Here is an 18621-nt window from a genome sequence, read left to right as displayed (position 1 = left end):
CGGGAGCGCCGCCGCGCTTCCCAAGCGGCGCACTATCAAGTGCGCCACCGGGCCGGCCCCTATTGGGTTTCTTTTTGACTGAATATACTCTGAAAGCTACTGGCAGAATATTCTAGAACATTTTAAACAAATATCAAATAGAAAATACTTTTTATTTCTTTCAACCAGAAATGTTTCTTTAAAAAATTGTTTGGTCTTGCATATATGTATTGGTTTGTATGGATTTTTGCCTGTTTTAAGGTCAAGAAAATAGAGTAAGTTACCAGTGAATAGATATTGAAAAGGGAATATAAGACCATATACCTTGAGGTTCTGTACATCAAAATTTGGATTTCACTACTCTGTAATACTTGTTTCCAGTTCTGAGATGATTTAGTCTGCCCTTGCATAACAGACCACCCTTGGGTAGCAGACTTCCCTTGCCTGTGTAGGAGGCTGGGGAATACCTGCATCATGTTGGACAGTCCTGAAATGCATGCTTAAGTCTCCTGTGTGGTGGAAGAGAGTGCTCTCGGCTTTGATGCATCTCATTTAATGCAGCTGCCTGAGTTCTTGGACTCCTCTGCAGCATGAGAATGAGGTTGTGAGAAGCAAAATTTCTTCAGGATTAGGAAAGGTACATTTTCCTATGGGAAGGTGAGAGGCTGTGGACATCTTCTTTCTTTCTGCCTTGCTATGACCTCGGAGTGTGGAGAAGAACTCGGTTCCTGATGCCCACTTAGACCTCTGGATAATTTCCTGACATCTGCCTACTGCTGGTGTGGCTATAGGATCATGCCTTATCTTCGCTGCCATGTTTTGCTTTCTTCTCACAGGGAACCCTAGTTGAGAATAAATTCCATGGAGGCTGCGCACTGTGCTGGGACAGCACATCTTAATCATTTTCTTTTTTTTTTTTTTTTTGTCTTTTGTCTTTTTCCGTGTCCGGCAACGGATCGCAACCCTCAGTGTTGCCCCCGTACCGGACCGGGGACCGGCAACGGGATCGCAACCCTTGGCGCTGCTCCCGCGCCTCGCTCAGCCAGTGAGCGGGAACCGGTCCGTATGTGGGATCCGAACCCTAGGGCGGGAGCGCCGCCGCGCTTCCCAAGCGGCGCACTATCCAGTGCACCACCGGGCCGGCCCCCATCTTAATCATTTTCTTTTTTTTTTTTTTTTTGTCTTTTGTCTTTTTCCGTGTCCGGCAACGGATCGCAACCCTCAGTGTTGCCCCCGTACCGGACCGGGGACCGGCAACGGGATCGCAACCCTTGGCGCTGCTCCCGCGCCTCGCTCAGCCAGTGAGCGGGAACCGGTCCGTATGTGGGATCCGAACCCTAGGGCGGGAGCGCCGCCGCGCTTCCCAAGCGGCGCACTATCCAGTGCACCACCGGGCCGGCCCCCATCTTAATCATTTTCTTTTTTTTTTTTTTTTTGTCTTTTGTCTTTTTCCGTGTCCGGCAACGGATCGCAACCCTCAGTGTTGCCCCCGTACCGGACCGGGGACCGGCAACGGGATCGCAACCCTTGGCGCTGCTCCCGCGCCTCGCTCAGCCAGTGAGCGGGAACCGGTCCGTATGTGGGATCCGAACCCTAGGGCGGGAGCGCCGCCGCGCTTCCCAAGCGGCGCACTATCCAGTGCACCACCGGGCCGGCCCCCATCTTAATCATTTTCTTTTTTTTTTTTTTTTTGTCTTTTGTCTTTTTCCGTGTCCGGCAACGGATCGCAACCCTCAGTGTTGCCCCCGTACCGGACCGGGGACCGGCAACGGGATCGCAACCCTTGGCGCTGCTCCCGCGCCTCGCTCAGCCAGTGAGCGGGAACCGGTCCGTATGTGGGATCCGAACCCTAGGGCGGGAGCGCCGCCGCGCTTCCCAAGCGGCGCACTATCCAGTGCACCACCGGGCCGGCCCCCATCTTAATCATTTTCTGTATTCTAAAAATAACCCAGTATTCTAGAAGGAAAATAACACTTTAACATATTTGAAACAATGCAGACAGATTGACTTTCTATATGTTCTTATGTAGATTCTAGTAGAAGATTGATAAAATTGATAACAACTTAAGATTTAGGGCAATTAGCCCTTGAATTAATTATCTGAAAGAAATAAATCTAAAATAAGAGTGTGAAAAATATAGAAACGTGAGTTTGAAACAGGTTACTCACCTTTGGCAAATTTGAAGAAACAAAAGCAATTCCTTTGGAATGGCATAGTGAAAACAATTGCCGTTTTCCTATTTTAGTGTCCTTATAGCCAGTGATTTAATTTGTGTTAATCATTTTTGGAGGAAGTCATCTCTTATTGTCATTTGTCTATGCCTTTCTTTTTTTTTTTTTCTCTCCTTTTTGTCTTTTTTACTGACCGGTAACGGGATCACAACCCTTGGTGTCGCGCCCGTACCGGGGACCGGCAACGGGATCGCAACCCTCAGTGTTGCCCCCGTACCGGACCGGGGACCGGCAACGGGATCGCAACCCTCAGTGTTGCCCCCGTACCGGACCGGGGACCGGCAACGGGATCGCAACCCTCAGTGTTGCCCCCGTACCGGACCGGGGACCGGCAACGGGATCGCAACCCTCAGTGTTGCCCCCGTACCGGACCGGGGACCGGCAACGGGATCGCAACCCTCAGTGTTGCCCCCGTACCGGACCGGGGACCGGCAACGGGATCGCAACCCTCAGTGTTGCGCCCGCACCACGCTCAGCCAGTGAGCGGGAACCGGTCTCCACATGGGATCCGAACCCTCGGCGGGAGTGCCGCCGCACTCCCAAGCGGCACACTCTCCAGTGCGCCACCGGGCCGGCCCTGTCTATGCCTTTCAGTGGTAGCTCTTAAAGTTCAGGGAAAGTTATGATTTATAAATCAAACCAGGATGCCCTGAAGATCAACTTTGTGGTTTATCACATTGATGAATTCAGCGTATGACTACGTAGACTAATGAGAGAGGAAGACCAATTAATTTTTTGATCTCACTTAAATAAAATTTACCTTGAAGTAGCATGAAAACAGTCTTTTTGCAATTTAAGTAACTGAAGATGGAGAACTTTTATTTCTTGAGAAGAGACCTAAGGCATTAAATAGGGCTTGCTCTTTGCAAAAAGTCAGTAGCATTGTTTTCTGCTTCTCTCTCCCAGATCAAGCACTGCGCCTAGCAGAAATTTTACTACCTCTCCAAAATCATCAGCAAGTCCCTATTCCTCAGTGTCTGCCTCTCCCATTGCAAATGGTGATAGCACTAACATCTCTGGGATGCACAGTTCCGGTGTCAGCAGGGGGTAAGAGCAGGACCTTTCCCTTTGCTTCCCTTCCTTCTGAGTCCTTTTCCAGGCTGTATCTGGAGAGCTCATCTGCTACTACATTCACCATATTGGGGTTGGAGTTCCCCATGGGAATGTGCTGCATGTGGTTTCTCATTCCATTTCATACCCACAGTAAAGTAAGCCTCCTATTTCTCACTTAAGTTGCTTATCCTGCTGTGAGTTGGTGTTTTCCCCACAGTCTAAGCCACTGGTGGTCCCGGGTGTCACTGCATTTGTTTGTGATGGGATGGACTGGCCATATGGCAGAATAACTGTGAGGGGATGGTTCTCAGCTGTGGGAGAGCCCTGCCTGCTTCCCCTCTGGATGGCTGTGATCTTTTCTGTAAGCATTTCAGGAGTTCCGGCCACACAGCATAGACAGAGTGGCAGAAGAGTTGAGGCGACAGAGTGTATGTAAACACTCAGACCTAGTCAAGGCTGGGTGTGGCCTGGTGGGCGGTGTGGCAGGTGAAAGCTCTTGATCTTGGTAACCAAAATATTCTTCCCTGAAGTCACCTGGCACTCAGTCTGCTGGAGGGATGCAAAATTAGCATTTGCCAAAGCCTAAGAGAGGAAAATTCAGATAGTATTTCTTTAATTTCAAATAGTAAATTTCAAACTTCAAATAGTATTACCACCTACTAGCATGCCAAGTCAAAGGGGGATGGACGGGGGTAGGCCTGGAGGGCTGGAGAAGGGAGGAAAGAGAACTTGCATCATGGGGTTACTACCAGGTACAAGTTCTAAAGGCCCCAGAGGAGCCCCAAAAGGTATCCCGAGGGCATGTGTGCTCCCCACTTTTATTGCTGATGTGGGTTGTGTTTTCCAGTGGATCTGGCTTCTCTGCTTCGTATAATTGTCAGGAGCCCCCATCATCTCATATACAGCCTGGGCTCTGTGGACTTGGAAACCTGGGGAACACCTGCTTCATGAACTCTGCTTTGCAGGTAAAGGGGAGAACTGCCATTTAAATAACACTGTGTCGGAGCTCGCCCGTGGCTCACTCGGGAGAGTGTGGTGCTGATAACACCAAGGCCACGGGTTTGGATCCCATATAGGGATGACCGGTACGCTCACAGCGCTCACTGGCTAAGCACGGTGCGGCTGGTCTCAAAAAGGACAAAAAAAAAATAAAAAATAAAATAAATAAATAAATAACACTGTGTCTTGAAGCTTGGGTGGGAGTGGCCTACTAAGGTACTGGGTTGATCCTCTCCCAGGGGTCTCCACCCACGCTTTGTTACTGCCTCAGCAGTCTCTGTCAGGGCACCTCCCACTGGTTGATACAGAATGGTTTCATGGTATATGGCCCCAAATTGGTCTTTATCAGTTCTGTGTTTGGTTTTACAGTAAAAATATTTTGAATTTTAAGGTATGATCTCCCTAGAAAGTATTGGAATAGTTGCCTGGTTGGTCTTTGATGGGATGAGGGACACTTACAGCAACTGACACCAAGCTAAATTATGCATTGCTGAAGGCTATCTTTTCTTTTTTTTTTTTTTTTTTTCTTTTTTTTTTTTTTTTTCCTTTTTGTCTTTTTTTTACTGACCGGCAATGGGATCGCAACCCTCGGTGTTGCGCCCGCACCGCGCTCAGCCAGTGAGCGGGAACCGGTCTCCACATGGGATCCGAACCCTCGGCGGGAGCGCTGCTACGCTCCCAAGCAGCGCACTCTCCAGTGCGCCACCGGGCCGGCCCAGAAGGCTATCTTTTCACCAAAGATACCTGTCTTCCCCCATACCCCTTACTGGAGAAAATCCTAAAATCCTCCCTTTGAAACCTTGTTTATTTGTTCACTAAATATTGGTCATATTACTGTGTGACAGCACTGTAATAGACATGGGCTGCAAGGAGTTCAGGTCCAACTACAAAGTTAGGAGGATACAGTCTCCAAGACTGCCCTCACTTCTGGAACCAACTGCAAGTTCTGGGGTTCCCAAGACCACCCTCAGTTTTGATAATTTGCTTAGAAGACTTACAGAACTCACTTAAAGCTGGTATACTCCTGATGATGATTTACTATAGGGAAAGGACACAGATTAAAATCAGGGAAGAAGCAAATAGGCAGAGTCCAAGAAGGTTCCAGATGTAGAGCCTCTGTTGTTCTCCACCTGTGGAGTTAGGACATGTTACTTTCCTGGCATGGATGTGTTGCAATACACACAGTGCTGCCAATCATGGAAGCTCATCCAAGCTTCAGGGTCCAGAATTTTTTTTTTTTGGCGGCTTGCCAGTACAGGGATCTAAATCTTTGGTGTAATAACACTGTGCTCTGAGTTGTTCAGATTTTTTATTGGGGCTTTATTACTTAGTCATGATTGATTGATTGCCCAGGTGGACTGATAACCATGTGTTCCAAAGCCCCCACCCTAAGTCACATTGTTAGTCTTTCTGAAGTGGCTAGCCCTTACCCTATGACTATATATGGTAAGTCTTTCCCTCTCCCCACAAAAATCACATTGTTGGATTATCCAGTGTGACCCAAGACCCACCAGGGAAACAGACATTCCTGTCAGGCATAATGTTCCAAGGGCCAATAGATTACTTCTCAAAGGCCAAGGGCAAAAGCCAGATCTTCTCTTTGGGCAAGGCAAAATTCTTTACTATATGTGGGGACCCAGTGGTGAGTTTATCAGATATGGTTTTGTCCTCATAAGACTTAACAGTATAACTTTGAGGTTTCTTGGAGTATGAGGGAAAAGATAAAAGATTTATTAAAAGATTAAGTAACCCTTGTGGTGAGGTAGGAATAGCATAGTACTGAAGAAAGGAGACCTGAGATTTGGCTTATCATGGAAAAGTTTTCTCTTTGTACCCTCAGTTTTCCTCAATTGTTGAGTAAAGATAATAATAATGAACTTTATAGCTCTAGATATAAATAATATTAAGAAAAAAATTGCAATTCCATGATTTAAGCTTTCATTTCATGATGCTAGGAAAAGAACAAATAAAACCCAAAAGAAGTAGGAGGGAAATGAGAGATAAGAACAGAAATTAATGAGATACAAAGCAGATTTATAGTACAGCCAAAAAACTAATAAAACTGATAAACCCCTAGGAAGGCTGATCAGGAATACAACAGAGAATATACAAATGGCTAGTTCTAGGAATGAAAAAAAGGAACATCACTGTAGATCCTATAGATGTTAAAAAGATTATTAGAGGGGCCAGCCCCGTGGCTCACTCAGGAGAGTGTGGTGCTGGTAGTGCCAAGGCCATGGGTTCGGATCCTATATAGGGATGGCCGGTGCGCTCACTGGCTGAGCGTGGCGCAGACCACACCATGCCAAGGGTTGTGATCCCCTTACCGATCAAAAAAAAAAAAAAAAAAAGATTATTAGAGGATAGTAAAACACTTTGTATGACATTAGACAATTTAGATGAGATGGACAAGTTGCCTTGAAAAGCACAACTTATCAAACTTACACAAGACGGAATAGAAAATCTGAATAGTTCTATATTCGTTAAAGAAATTGATTAAGAAAATTGATTCGGTAATTAAAAGCCTTACAAATTAAATTCTTTTTTTTTTTTTTTTTTTTAATTTATTTTTAAAAGATGACCGGTAAGGGGATCTTAACCCTCGACTTGGTGTTGTCAGCACCACGCTCACCCGGTGAGCGCACCGGCCATCCCTATATGGGATCCGAACCCGTGGCCTTGGTGTTATCAGCACCGCACTCTACCGAGTGAGCCACAGGCCGGCCGACAAATTAAATTCTTGTTCTGGATGACTTTACTGGGGATTATATTCAAAGGTAAGGAAGAAATGATACTAATTGTGTACAAATTCCCATGGAGTAGAGGAGAACAACTTCTCAAGGCAGCATTCTCTGATATCAAAGTCTGATAAATAATTTTAAAAAAATTTTAGACTATTATATCTCATGACTATAGACACACATAAAGCAAGTTAAATTCAATGATACCTAAATAAAAGTGATCATACACAACCAAGTGGAGTTTGTGCCAAGAGAATTAGGTTGGTTTAACACCTGAAAAATTAATCAATATCATTTAACATAGTAACAGAATAAAGGAGAATACTATATGATTATCTCCGTACATGCAGAAAAAGCATTTGATAAAATGTGGTACCTTTCATTTTTGAATTTGAAGAATTATAATTAGTATATACATGTATAATGATATTTATTGGCTTCTATACTATCTAATTACCCTGATTTTTCCCCCCATAATGTTTGGCTATAGTTTTTTTTTTTTTTTTTTTCTTTCAGCTTATATTTCATTTTCTCATGAAACACTGGGATTTCCCAGTCCCTTCCATTTAAAAAAATTATTATCTTTCCTTGAATAAAACATTATCCAGCTTTTACGTTAAGGTAGCTTGTTTCAGAGATGAAGTCTTAAGTAGTATGTGTGAGCTCCTCCAAGACCATGGCTCTAGGAGGTTAGCCACAAGGTGGTCCTTCAGCTAGGTCTCCTTACAGTTGTGAGCCTTCAGAGAATCTGCTGAGTGTTTCATTTTGTTGGGGTTGCCCCTTAGTGGCCCTTTACAACTTTGTTTATTTTGTATTTCCATGTACTTTCTAGAAGGGATGGTAAGCGCCGATCATGTTCTGTTTCAGTGCCTGAGCAATACTGCACCACTGACCGACTACTTTCTCAAAGATGAGTATGAGGCTGAAATCAACAGAGACAACCCTCTGGGGATGAAAGGGGAAATTGCAGAGGCCTATGCAGAGCTCATTAAGCAGATGTGGTCTGGAAGAGATGCTCATGTGGCACCTCGCATGTTCAAAGTAGGTTGAGATATATATACTTCCTTTTTCCCATTTGTGGAGTTATTGTTCCCATTAGTGTTGTAATGAGGCATTCATTTACTTGCACTTGGGATTAAGATGGGATCTGAGGGCCGGCCTGGTGGCGCATTGGATAAGTGCGCCGCTTGGGAAGCGCGGCGGCGCTCCCGCCCGAGGGTTCGGATCCCACATACAGACCGGTTCCCGCTCACTGGCTGAGCGAGGCGCGGGGGCAACGCCAAGGGTTGCGATCCCGTTGCCGGTCCCCGGTCCGGTACGGGGGCAACACTGAGGGTTGCGATCCGTTGCCGGACACGGAAAAAAAAAAAAAAAAAAAAAGACGGGATCTGAGACTAAAAGCACCACATCATCAGACCCTTCTTTTCTGTCATTCAGTCATTCAGCACACACTTGTCTTAAGTGTCGTGAATGCCCACTTCTGGGCTGGAGATGCCCAGAAGTCATTTGGTTGCTCAGAATGCTGTATTCTGTGGTGGCAATATTTAAATGATCACTGTCCTAAGCCAGATCATAAAAACTGAGTTTAACTTCTAGTATCATCTGAAGGCCACTTCTCGGTTCTCTGAGCCTTGGAGCCTGTGTCCCCTGTAGTTTGAGTTGGGCATCCCTAAGTTAGGACTTGGGCTGACATTCTTGGAAGGTGATGTGAGGGGCAGTACTCACTTGGGTCCCTCAGCCAGGAAGATGTGGGGTGGAGATGGGTGAACTGCAATGGGCACTTGGAGTAACTTGGATTTTCCATCATCCTAAATATTTTTTTCTTGCCAAGGGAAATTACCTTGCCACCATAGGCTAAAATCTGACAAATCCTATTTAGCCTATCTCATGGGTTCAAGGAGCCTCCATGAATCACGTGGTAAAAAAGATATTTATGTTTCTGATTCAAAGGGGAAAGAAAAATAGCACTTTAACTCAGTGAGGAAATTTAAAACTCAGGTGGTTTGTTGAAATTGAAAACTAATTCTCTTTCATCCCCTGATCCCATTAATCCCTGGGAAATATATGTAAATTACTGTTCACATACTAAGTCATAAAAAAAAAAATGGAATTAGATGACAACACACTGTAAATAAACAATTGGCAAACAGTATTTAGGGGTGTTAGAGGTAGTCTAGAGCTTCTTCAGTGCTTGCCATGTTCTGTATCTGCACTGTCTGGTATGGTAGCCACTAGTTCAAGTGCCTACCCTAGGCTTATTAAACACAGACTGCTGGACCTATCCCTACAGTTTCTGACTGAATAGGTCTAGGGCAAGGCCTGAGAATGTGCATTTCTCCTAAGCTCCCAGGTGATGCTGATGCTGATGTTGCTGGTTGGTAACCACATTCTGAGGATCACTGGTGGAGAGCAATATTGGGCAGACAGTCATTTAGGTATATGAGGGCTGTTATGTGCAGGAGGATTCCTCTAGCTGATGCAGGTATCATTTGTAAAGTTCTTATGGAGTTTAAGATTTTGAACCAAAGAAGGACATTGGAGAGGGATTCATGTCAGTACTTAGGTGTGGCTACCCAGGGTGCCACCCTTCCCCCATCTGATAGAGGAATGGCCCGGGTTCCAGACCCATCATTGTCTTGGCTCTTTGAGACTTTTTTTTTTCTTTTTTTGGCGGCTAGTTGGTATAGGCATCCAAGCTCTGAGCCTTCTTTCTGGTGGGAACTACTGGCCTTCTTTAGTCCCTTCAGGAGTTATTTGGGTTACTCCACCATGTGTTGTTCTCTTTCACTGTAGCTGATTCTGCAAAGCTATTTTTGTTGACAATTTTCCATCTGACTTCACTGGTTCTTTATATCATATGCCTTCTGATGCAGTTGCTTTTGTTGTAGACACAAGTGGGACGTTTTGCTCCTCAGTTTTCTGGCTACCAGCAACAAGACTCTCAGGAGCTGTTAGCCTTTCTTCTAGATGGGTTGCATGAAGATCTGAACCGAGTAAAGAAGAAGCCCTACCTGGAGCTAAAGGATGCCAATGGGCGGCCAGATGCGGTATGATATTGAAGATGTCTCAACAATAATATTCTAAAGAAGCTGCGTTCCGTTGAGAGTGCAGAGACATTCTTCTGGTCTTTGAGTGTTGGTGCCTGGACACTGGTTGCCGCTGACTGTTGCTAGGGATGGGGCATTCCAGTTTAGAAAGGAGGGCCGGCCCGGTGGCGCACTGGATAGTGCGCCGCTTGGGAAGCGCGGCGGCGCTCCCGCCCGAGGGTTCGGATCCCACATACAGACCGGTTCCCGCTCACTGGCTGAGCGAGGCGCGGGGGCAACACCGAGGGTTGCAATCCCGTTGCCAGTCCCCGGTCCGGTACGGGGGCAACACTGAGGGTTGCGATCCGTTGCCGGACACGGAAAAAGACAAAAAAAAAAAAAAAGAAAGGAGCTAACTCTAGTTACTTTTAATACTCTCTTGGACTTCTTCAAATTAGAGTCAGCTTGTTTAGTATTTCATTGGTGAATCAGAAATTAGGGTACTCTGAAAACTATAAAGTGTCTATAGTGTGGACCCTTAGGATTGTTACTGCTTTCCTTAAAATTCATTTATGAATATTAAAATAATTCGTTGTTGATATTATTAGGGCATTTACACTTGTTCACCTTGACTTTCTGTCCTGTGAAAGAGGAATTTAGTATTTCAGCTACCTTGTCACATTGGGACGATCAATGTGAATGCTTTCAAGTAGCATTTAGATCTTAAATGGACAAACATGAGTTAGGTGAACTGTAGAATAGATTAAAATCTCTCTAAAGGGACTTTAGATCATTAGAAATACCATGGGAGGCAGTCCTTGCCCTGGTCAGGTCTGCGTGCCCACAGTGATCTCAGAGTTTCTGTTTCTCATCAGAGGACACACAAGCCTCTTGTTTCCCTTAGATCCCATGTCAACATCTTATTAAGTGTGGGACTAGGCACAGAGCTGTCATATGATGTAAATATGGTATGCTAAGTGTGGTCCTGGCCCTGCCTAGCCTGGAGCAAGCTCTTGTCTCTGCAGACTACCTCCTGGTTCATCTCAGGGTTTGCTATGAATTATTCTGGATGCAGGAAAAAAGGACTGAGATTTATTTATTTATTTATTTATTTAAAGAGTGTGAAAGAGACGTTGAGAATGTTTTTTTTTAATCCCTTTTTCCAGGTGGTGGCAAAGGAAGCCTGGGAGAATCACAGGTTGAGGAATGATTCTGTGATTGTGGATACTTTCCATGGCCTCTTCAAATCTACTTTGGTTTGCCCAGAATGTGCTAAGGTTTCTGTGACCTTTGACCCGTTTTGCTATCTAACTCTCCCGCTGCCCTTAAAGAAAGATCGAGTTATGGAGGTCTTCCTGGTTCCTGCTGACCCTTGCTGCAGACCAACCCAGGTAACAGAATCCACACCGTCATAGCACTTCTTGCTGTGACTGGTCTTGAGACCCTGGTGGGACTGCTTCCATCTCTAGCATTGGAAATTCCGTTGCCTGCCTCTGGATCTCCTTGGCACTTGCCTAAATGTGTGCCTTTGGCTTCCATCAGACATTTATGTAATCCCATATCATTCAAGGCCTATTGTGAAGGTCTTTTGGCTTCTCTGTCACTTTTTTCCCCATGCTCCATTCACACAACTGAAGTAACCTGGTTGATCTGCTAAGTGGTCCTTGAATCTGAATCTTGACTCAGAAGTCAGGTACTTTCCTTAGTCAGATTCACCCTTAAATCAGCTGGGAGAGCTTGACCAGAACAAGAGGCCAGATGGGCAATGTGAACAGCAGGTCTTAGTGTCCTGCTAAGGGCTCACTGCATGATTATAGTACTTAGTCTTCCAGCTTTAGTTTCTTTCTCTCTAAAGAAAGGTGATATGTAGGACCAGGTGGCAATTATATAATTTTAACAGTTCTTTAAAGGAATTAGTGAACAATTCCAAAAAGCTAAGAATAAAATAAAGCAATGTTTGGGAGGGAAAGACCAGCCCAACTCCCAAGCTGCTGCCTGAATAATGAGGCAGACTTGCTTGTTTGCCATGCTGCTGGCTCATCTGAGCCCTGATCTCACCATACACTGTTACTGGAAGGGCACCTCTGCCTCTAGAGATGCCTGCTCCTTCCAACTCATTTCCCCCTTTGCAGAGCACCCCATCACCTTGACCATCTCTCCCTTGCAGTACCGCGTGACTGTGCCACTGATGGGGGCCGTGTCTGACCTGTGTGAGGCTCTCTCCAGGCTGTCTGGCATTGCTGCAGAAAACGTAAGGCAGGGTGATCGGTAGCACACAGCGTATTAGGGACACTTCATAGTCCTTTGGAGTTTTGGGGTAGTTATTATTGGCCAGCACAAAGTGATTATTTGTGTGTGTCTGGATACCTACCTCCCAGCCCTTGCTCACTGTGCACACTATGGATGAGACTGTCCTCCCAGCTCCAGGAAACACCATCTTTCCCCCATTGGGGTTACACTAGCCATGGTCAGAGGGCCAGGAGTAAGGTTTTGCTTTCAGCACTGTGTGCTGAGGGTGGCTTGGAGACTTCTGGCCCTGGGGAATACCCCAAAGGCAGCTTCTGTACAACTACTAGTCTCTGGTCAGCACTCATTCCTCACCATTCCTGTCACTCGAGGGCAGACGTTACTAGTACATTCAATTCTGGTGGTAGCCATGTTGCTTCCCCCAGGCCTTGGTCTGAAGCTCTAGGGCTAGTAGCATGATGGCTTCTCTAGAGGCAACACTCCAGTAGGGCATTTTGTTTGTTTGTTTCTGGGTTTTAAGCAGTTAGTAGGGGCATTCTTAGCCATCCTGTAATCTTTCTGTTACTGTTGATTCTTAGATGGTGGTCACAGATGTGTATAATCACCGGTTCCACAAAATTTTCCAGCTGGATGAAGGACTAAACCACATCATGCCTCGGGATGACATTTTTGTGTGAGTACTCAGTGGTTTCTGCTGCAGGGTCAGAGGAAACAAGCTAGAGGCTTTGGCTTATTTTTGACTCCAGAGAAGTTCTGGCAGTTGGTGCTCATGATGATTTGCCCCAACCCCTGGGTGCAGGAGATGCTATTCAGGGAATTGTGGGCAACCATTAGTGCCGAACACCTACTGACACTGCAGAGCTAGACATTCTAGTGACTCTTCTCAGCACGGACAGCCTTTCTTCAACAGTTGCTGCCTGTTTAGAAGGCCAATTCAGTGGTCCCGCAGATGGTCCTGCTATCAGAAATGCCTTTCTCAAGAAGAGTCACAGCTGTGTGAGGGGCACTGGGAAGATGGGAGAAGGAGTATGGTATGGGAGGATTGCATCATTTCTCTGCCACAGGCTATGGCTCCTCAGTCATGTTCTGTGATACTACAGGATCTTCATCGGAAATGACAGGAAGGGCTGATTTAAACAGCCATTTTCAGCTGAAACATTTTGCAAGCTCTGAGGTTCAGTTTTCTCATCCCTCTGGGGACAGTACAGAGGTCTCAACCCCTCCCAAGTGCTGCTTCATGGCTGCTCTGTGTAATTGTGTGTGTCCCTGTCCTAGGTGGAGTGGGGTGGGAACCTGGTGCTCCCAGACCGCCACTTGCTCAGGGAGGCTTGAATGTGGACTGTACTCATGCTGTCCCTCCCTCTTTACCTCTCAGTCAGAAACTTGCCTCTGCTGAGAAAGACTTCTAGGATTTTGCTTTGGTTTTTGTTTTTGGCTGAGGAATGTAGTACACATGCAGATCTAGAAGGTCTGTGACTTCTAGATCATTCTAAAAGTAACAGTTCTTGGCCTCACACAAGATCCTTGTTTTGTTTGCACCTACATATGCTGCCTCCCCACTCACAGCAATCTTCCCTCACTTGACAAGTGGATGGTACCAAGGCTCACACTACGACACAGGGCTAGGACATGGGGAAGTCAGCTTTCATAGTGGTTTCTCACCCCAAGCCCTTAACATGGTCTCTTTCAATTTTGGAAACTATTGTTCACACACATCTGAGCTGAGAGGAACTAGGGCATCACCCTGTGGGGAGCTTGTCAGACTACCACCAACAGAGGAATTTTCAGAGGGCTTAAGGGCCAAACAGTGGGAAAACAAATTATTTTAAAGATGGATTGATAATTGCCTTATGAAAATAGCAGTGTCTTATATTTTTTGAGTATGTTGTGTGCTATGTTACTAAGTTATTTAATCCTCACCACAACCCTGTAAGGTGGGTATTGTCCCATTGTCCACTGAATAAACAGACTCAGAAGCTAGGGTGCTTATACTGGGTCACAGTAGTCAGAAAATGACAGCAGTGGACCTGGACCAGCCTCACACCAAGGCCTGGTTCTTAATCATTATGTAGGACCGCAGGGTCCTTACACTAGAGCACACTTTGGACATTTTTGTGAGTTTTTCTTAGAAACTCCTTCTGCATAAACTGCAGTCAAGACTGTTTGCCGTTTGGGGAGGGGTGTGTGTGTGTGCACACACGTGTGCATGCACACGTGCTTATGCACGTGTGTCTGTTTATAGATTTCAAAGATTGAATCAGTAAGTTTGTGTCTCCCCCTATAGGAAGAGGGAAAGACTACAGTCGGTTGCCAGCAATTTTGGTAACATCTGTTCCAGGATAAAACATCTATAAATCTCCTCAACCCCATGTATTCACTAAGTAAGACACATTTTTCAAAATCATTGATTTGTATTTAGCAGTTTATTTGATTGTCTGTGATTTTTTAAAAATTAGATATGATTCTTTTACTTCAATGTTTTTGAACAAAGATGGCAAATCATTTTATGAATTTGCTTCTTTGGGGGAAAAAAAGAGTTTTTGGCTAATATTCTAGGTGTACATCCTTGTACAATACTTGATTTTATTAAAGGGCAAGATACTGAGAATTCATTTTTAAATGCTGGGCTCCTTGGTTTTGAGTCTCAGTAGAAGGACCACAGAGTTTGAGGCCATGGTTGGAGGAAGGAACATCACAGTTAGCCCCAGTTCCCAGGTTGTGTAGGTTTACATTGTGCTGCCAATACTCCTCCTTGGGATTCCTGACCCAGTTTTTAGAATTATCTTGGAAGTGTTTTATCCATCTTTTCTACTAAAGTATGCTCTGTCCCAATAACCATAGTCCTGGCTACTGTGTAGCTGCAGCTCAGGTCTCTATTGCTCACAGGGACCTGCTGCTAAAGGTTCCCTCTTGTGTGATTGATGCAGGTACGAGGTCTGCAGCACCTCCGTGGACGGCTCAGAATGTATCATACTTCCAGTCTACTTCAGGGAGAGGAAGTCCAGGCCATCGAGCACTTCCTCCGGGGTAGTGCTATATGGGCAGCCACTGCTGGTTTCTGTCCCCAAGCACAAGCTAACCCTCACATCTTTGTATGAGGCTGTTTGTGATCGTATCAGGTTGGTGGCAGGAATGTGGTTTGGGTGTTATCTGAGATCAAGATAGGCGCAGTAATAGTGGTGACAACCCCTGTGGAGTGCTTGCCACTATAAGAAATGCAGTCATAAGAAATGCTCCTGGGGCCGGCCCGGTGGCGCACTGCTACAGTGCACCGCTTGGGAGCGCGGTGGCACTCCCGCCGAGGGTTCGGATCCCACATACAGACCGGTTCCCGCTCACTGGCTGAGCGAGGTGTGGGAGCAACACCGAGGGTTGCGATCCGTTGCCGGTCCCGGTCCGGTATGGGCGCGACACTGAGGGTTGCGATCCGTTGCCGGACACGAAGAAAGACAAAAAGGAAAAAAAAAAAAAGAAATGCTCCTGGGAGGGCCAGGGCAAGTGACATTGGCATAGGGCATCTGGTACATCTTAGGCACCATGACCCCAGTCCCTGGAATCATGTCAGTCACCTGTGTTAGAGAGGCTAGTTCTTTGATGGCATTTTGTATTTGAATACTATTTCTGAAGTGTTCCACTATCATTCTGAAGCTGGTAATTGTCATTACTGAGAAATACTTTAAAAAATGATGGTGCCACGTGACATTCGTAGAAGACTTGAAATAGACTTTCTTGGAGTCTTCATTGACTTGACAGACATCTGATCTCTTGGGTTTTCCTCAATTTCGTAAAGTATTGAGCCATTACATGATTTTAAAGCATTTTATTTACATAAATTGCTTTGTGAATATCTGAATATATAAATTATGAACTACTTCTTAGCTGTGTAGTAGAGAAAAATAGGTCAGTGTTACAACTAACAATCTTTTTTCTTTCTTTCTTTTTTTTAAGCCGCTATATAAAACAGCCTTTGCCTGATGAGTCTGGCAGTTTGCCCTTGGAGCCGGGGGCCTGCAATGGCTCCAGGGGCAGCTGTGAAGGTGAGTGCTTGCCGTGCTGGGAGGCTGTGGGGCTGTGGCCGACCAAATCATCCTGATCTTCTTCCTCTTCCAAAGGTGTTATACACATGGGAGAGTGAGGCTCTGAGGCTGAGTTGAGGGCTCTGCTTTCTGTCATTCCCCATTGTCCAACTTTGGTACTTCACGGAATCTTAGACACCTGATGATAGAGGCTGGGTTTCACCTTAGGCACCTTGAGCCTAGAGGATTGAATGGCTTGCCCAAGGTCATGAAGCAGAGTCAAGATTTGAATTCTGATCTGTTGGGATTGAAAAGTGGGTGCTTACCCAGCATATGACTGCCTCTACAGCCAGACCTCTATTGGCAGAACTATTGTTATCTTGGTCCTCACACACCACTGTGGAGCAGAACCACCCAGCCTGGCTGGCAAGCCTTCAGTGTCTGGGGAGGACAGACATCCTGACCAGCCAATCACAAGGCAGAGACAGGTTCTCTTTGGCGTTTTTTTTTTTCTTTCTACCCAGTAGCCACAGGTGGTGGGTGACTCTAGACAGCTCCTGCTGTGAGAGGAAAGGAGTCGCAGTCTGAAAAGCAGTAGGATAGGCTTGTTGTGGGAAATCTCAGATCCCTTGCTGTCCTCCTCAAATGTTCTCAAAGTTAGTGCCATAAATTCTCCATTGCAAATCCAAATGTCAAGATTTCCCCAAAGCACACACAGTCCAGGAAAGTGAGAATTGATAAAAATAATGACAATAGGCTCTATCATCAATGGATATTCCAAATTATTTTTGATATTTTAGGGTTGAGTACATGTTTTTTTTTTTTTTTTTTTTTTTTTTAAAAATGACCGGTAAGGGAATTTTAACCCTTGACTTGGTGTTGTCAGCACCAAGCTCAGCCAGTGAGCTAACCGGCCATCCCTATATAGGATCCGAACCTGTGGCCTTGGTATTATCAACACCTCACTCTACCGAGTGAGCCACAGGCTGGCCCCAAGGGTTGAGTACATTTTATTATAGTCAGATTCTTAGTTTTGCCCAGACTACTATGTTCTCCTCTTACTAGAATGAACAGGAGTATGTTTTGTGCACAAGTCCCATAAGCAGAGGTGTCAGAGTGGTAATGATAGTCTCTGAGCAGACCCTTGGTGACCTGTGGCACTCTGGAAGTCAAGGGACTGCAATCCCCAGCTCAGGTTGTGGGGTGGACTTGAACAGGTCATTTAATCATACTAAACCTTGGTTTACCCATCTACAAGATGGGATGATGACACCTGCTTCACAGAGTTGAGATTACAGTTTAATGACAAAATGTGGTTAAAGCACCTGGCACATAATAGATGCTCAATCCAGAACAACCCTTTGTGAGTAGTTGCTGTTGCTACAACTAGCCCTGCTTCTTCCATCTGTTAGTCTTATACTGAGGAATAATTACTGCTGCCTTTCAAATTCTATAAGTGAGTTTTTTTTTTGTTTTTTTTTTTTTGCGGCTGGCCTCTCTACAAGTGAGTCTCAATGCAGAGACTTGAGACCCTGTTTACTGACAAAGTACTTTTAAGCTCTCCTACCATGGCTCCTTATCAGGCGTGCAGCTGCTGGACCTTAGGTCCCCTGCTGATTATCTGAGTGACCTTGGGTGGCTGCTTTCAGTGGACCCTTCCTTCTTTTCATAGCCTGTGATATACACTTCATGGCATTTCATTCTGACTGCATTAGCAGAAGGTTCCTGAGATAGTTATCTAGATAACTGCAGTCAGAGGCTTGGCTGGGGACAAAATGTCAGGGCACTGCTTGTTCAGTGGGTGGGGTTAAGACAGTTTTTCTTTCCCTCTCTGAAAGGCAGCAGGCGGGGTAGGACAGGCTTACCCGTGTGTAAAGGGGCAGTGCCACTGTCCTAGGAATCAAGTGAGTTGGGAAAGGAGCCTCCATGAGAGCTGGGGCTTGTGGTGTTCTTAAATAGCACATCCTCCTTTCCTCAGACTTTGTGTTCTTAAGGATATTTCCCTAAGTATTTAAACTCTTTATTTATTTATTATTATTATTTTTTTGACTGGTAAGGGGATCGCAACCCTTGTCTTGGTGTTGCCTGCACCACACTCAGCCAGTGAGCGCACCAACCATCCCTATATAGGATCCGAACCCACGGCCTCGGCACTACCAGCACCGCACTCTTCCGAGTGAGCCATGGTGCCGGCCCTAAACTCTTTATTTATTTATTTATTTTTTTTTTTTTTTTTTTTTAAGATGACCGGTAAGGGGATCTCAACCCTTGGCTTGGTGTTGTCAGCACCACGCTCAGCCAGTGAGCTAACCGGCCATCCCTATATGGG

The 18621-nt window shown here is 45.6% G+C and overlaps 1 protein-coding gene across 4 annotated transcripts in view; it reads left to right on the top strand.

Moving 5' to 3' along the window:
* USP4 (ubiquitin specific peptidase 4 (proto-oncogene)) overlaps positions 1 to 18621 on the top strand; it is a 48677-nt gene that overhangs the window by 17446 nt on the left and 12610 nt on the right. For 2 of the 4 annotated variants that reach the window (XM_008565794.1, XM_008565796.1), the window contains 9 exons: positions 3117 to 3257; positions 4111 to 4228; positions 7871 to 8044; positions 9892 to 10050; positions 11196 to 11420; positions 12197 to 12280; positions 12855 to 12949; positions 15204 to 15395; positions 16225 to 16313. In XM_008565794.1, the coding sequence (XP_008564016.1) occupies positions 3117 to 3257; positions 4111 to 4228; positions 7871 to 8044; positions 9892 to 10050; positions 11196 to 11420; positions 12197 to 12280; positions 12855 to 12949; positions 15204 to 15395; positions 16225 to 16313 (1277 nt within the window). Of the gene's footprint in view, positions 1 to 3116; positions 3258 to 4110; positions 4229 to 7870; positions 8045 to 9891; positions 10051 to 11195; positions 11421 to 12196; positions 12281 to 12854; positions 12950 to 14560; positions 14646 to 15203; positions 15396 to 16224; positions 16314 to 18621 lie in introns of those variants that run through there. The other 2 variants (XM_008565795.1, XM_008565797.1) reach the window with 2 other exon arrangements.

This window comes from Galeopterus variegatus, unplaced genomic scaffold (assembly GCF_000696425.1).
Source record: "Galeopterus variegatus unplaced genomic scaffold, G_variegatus-3.0.2 Scaffold203, whole genome shotgun sequence".
NCBI classification, from domain to species: domain Eukaryota; kingdom Metazoa; phylum Chordata; class Mammalia; order Dermoptera; family Cynocephalidae; genus Galeopterus; species Galeopterus variegatus.
Note: the sequence above shows the minus strand (reverse complement) of the source record. Positions and strands in the feature narration are given on the sequence as shown.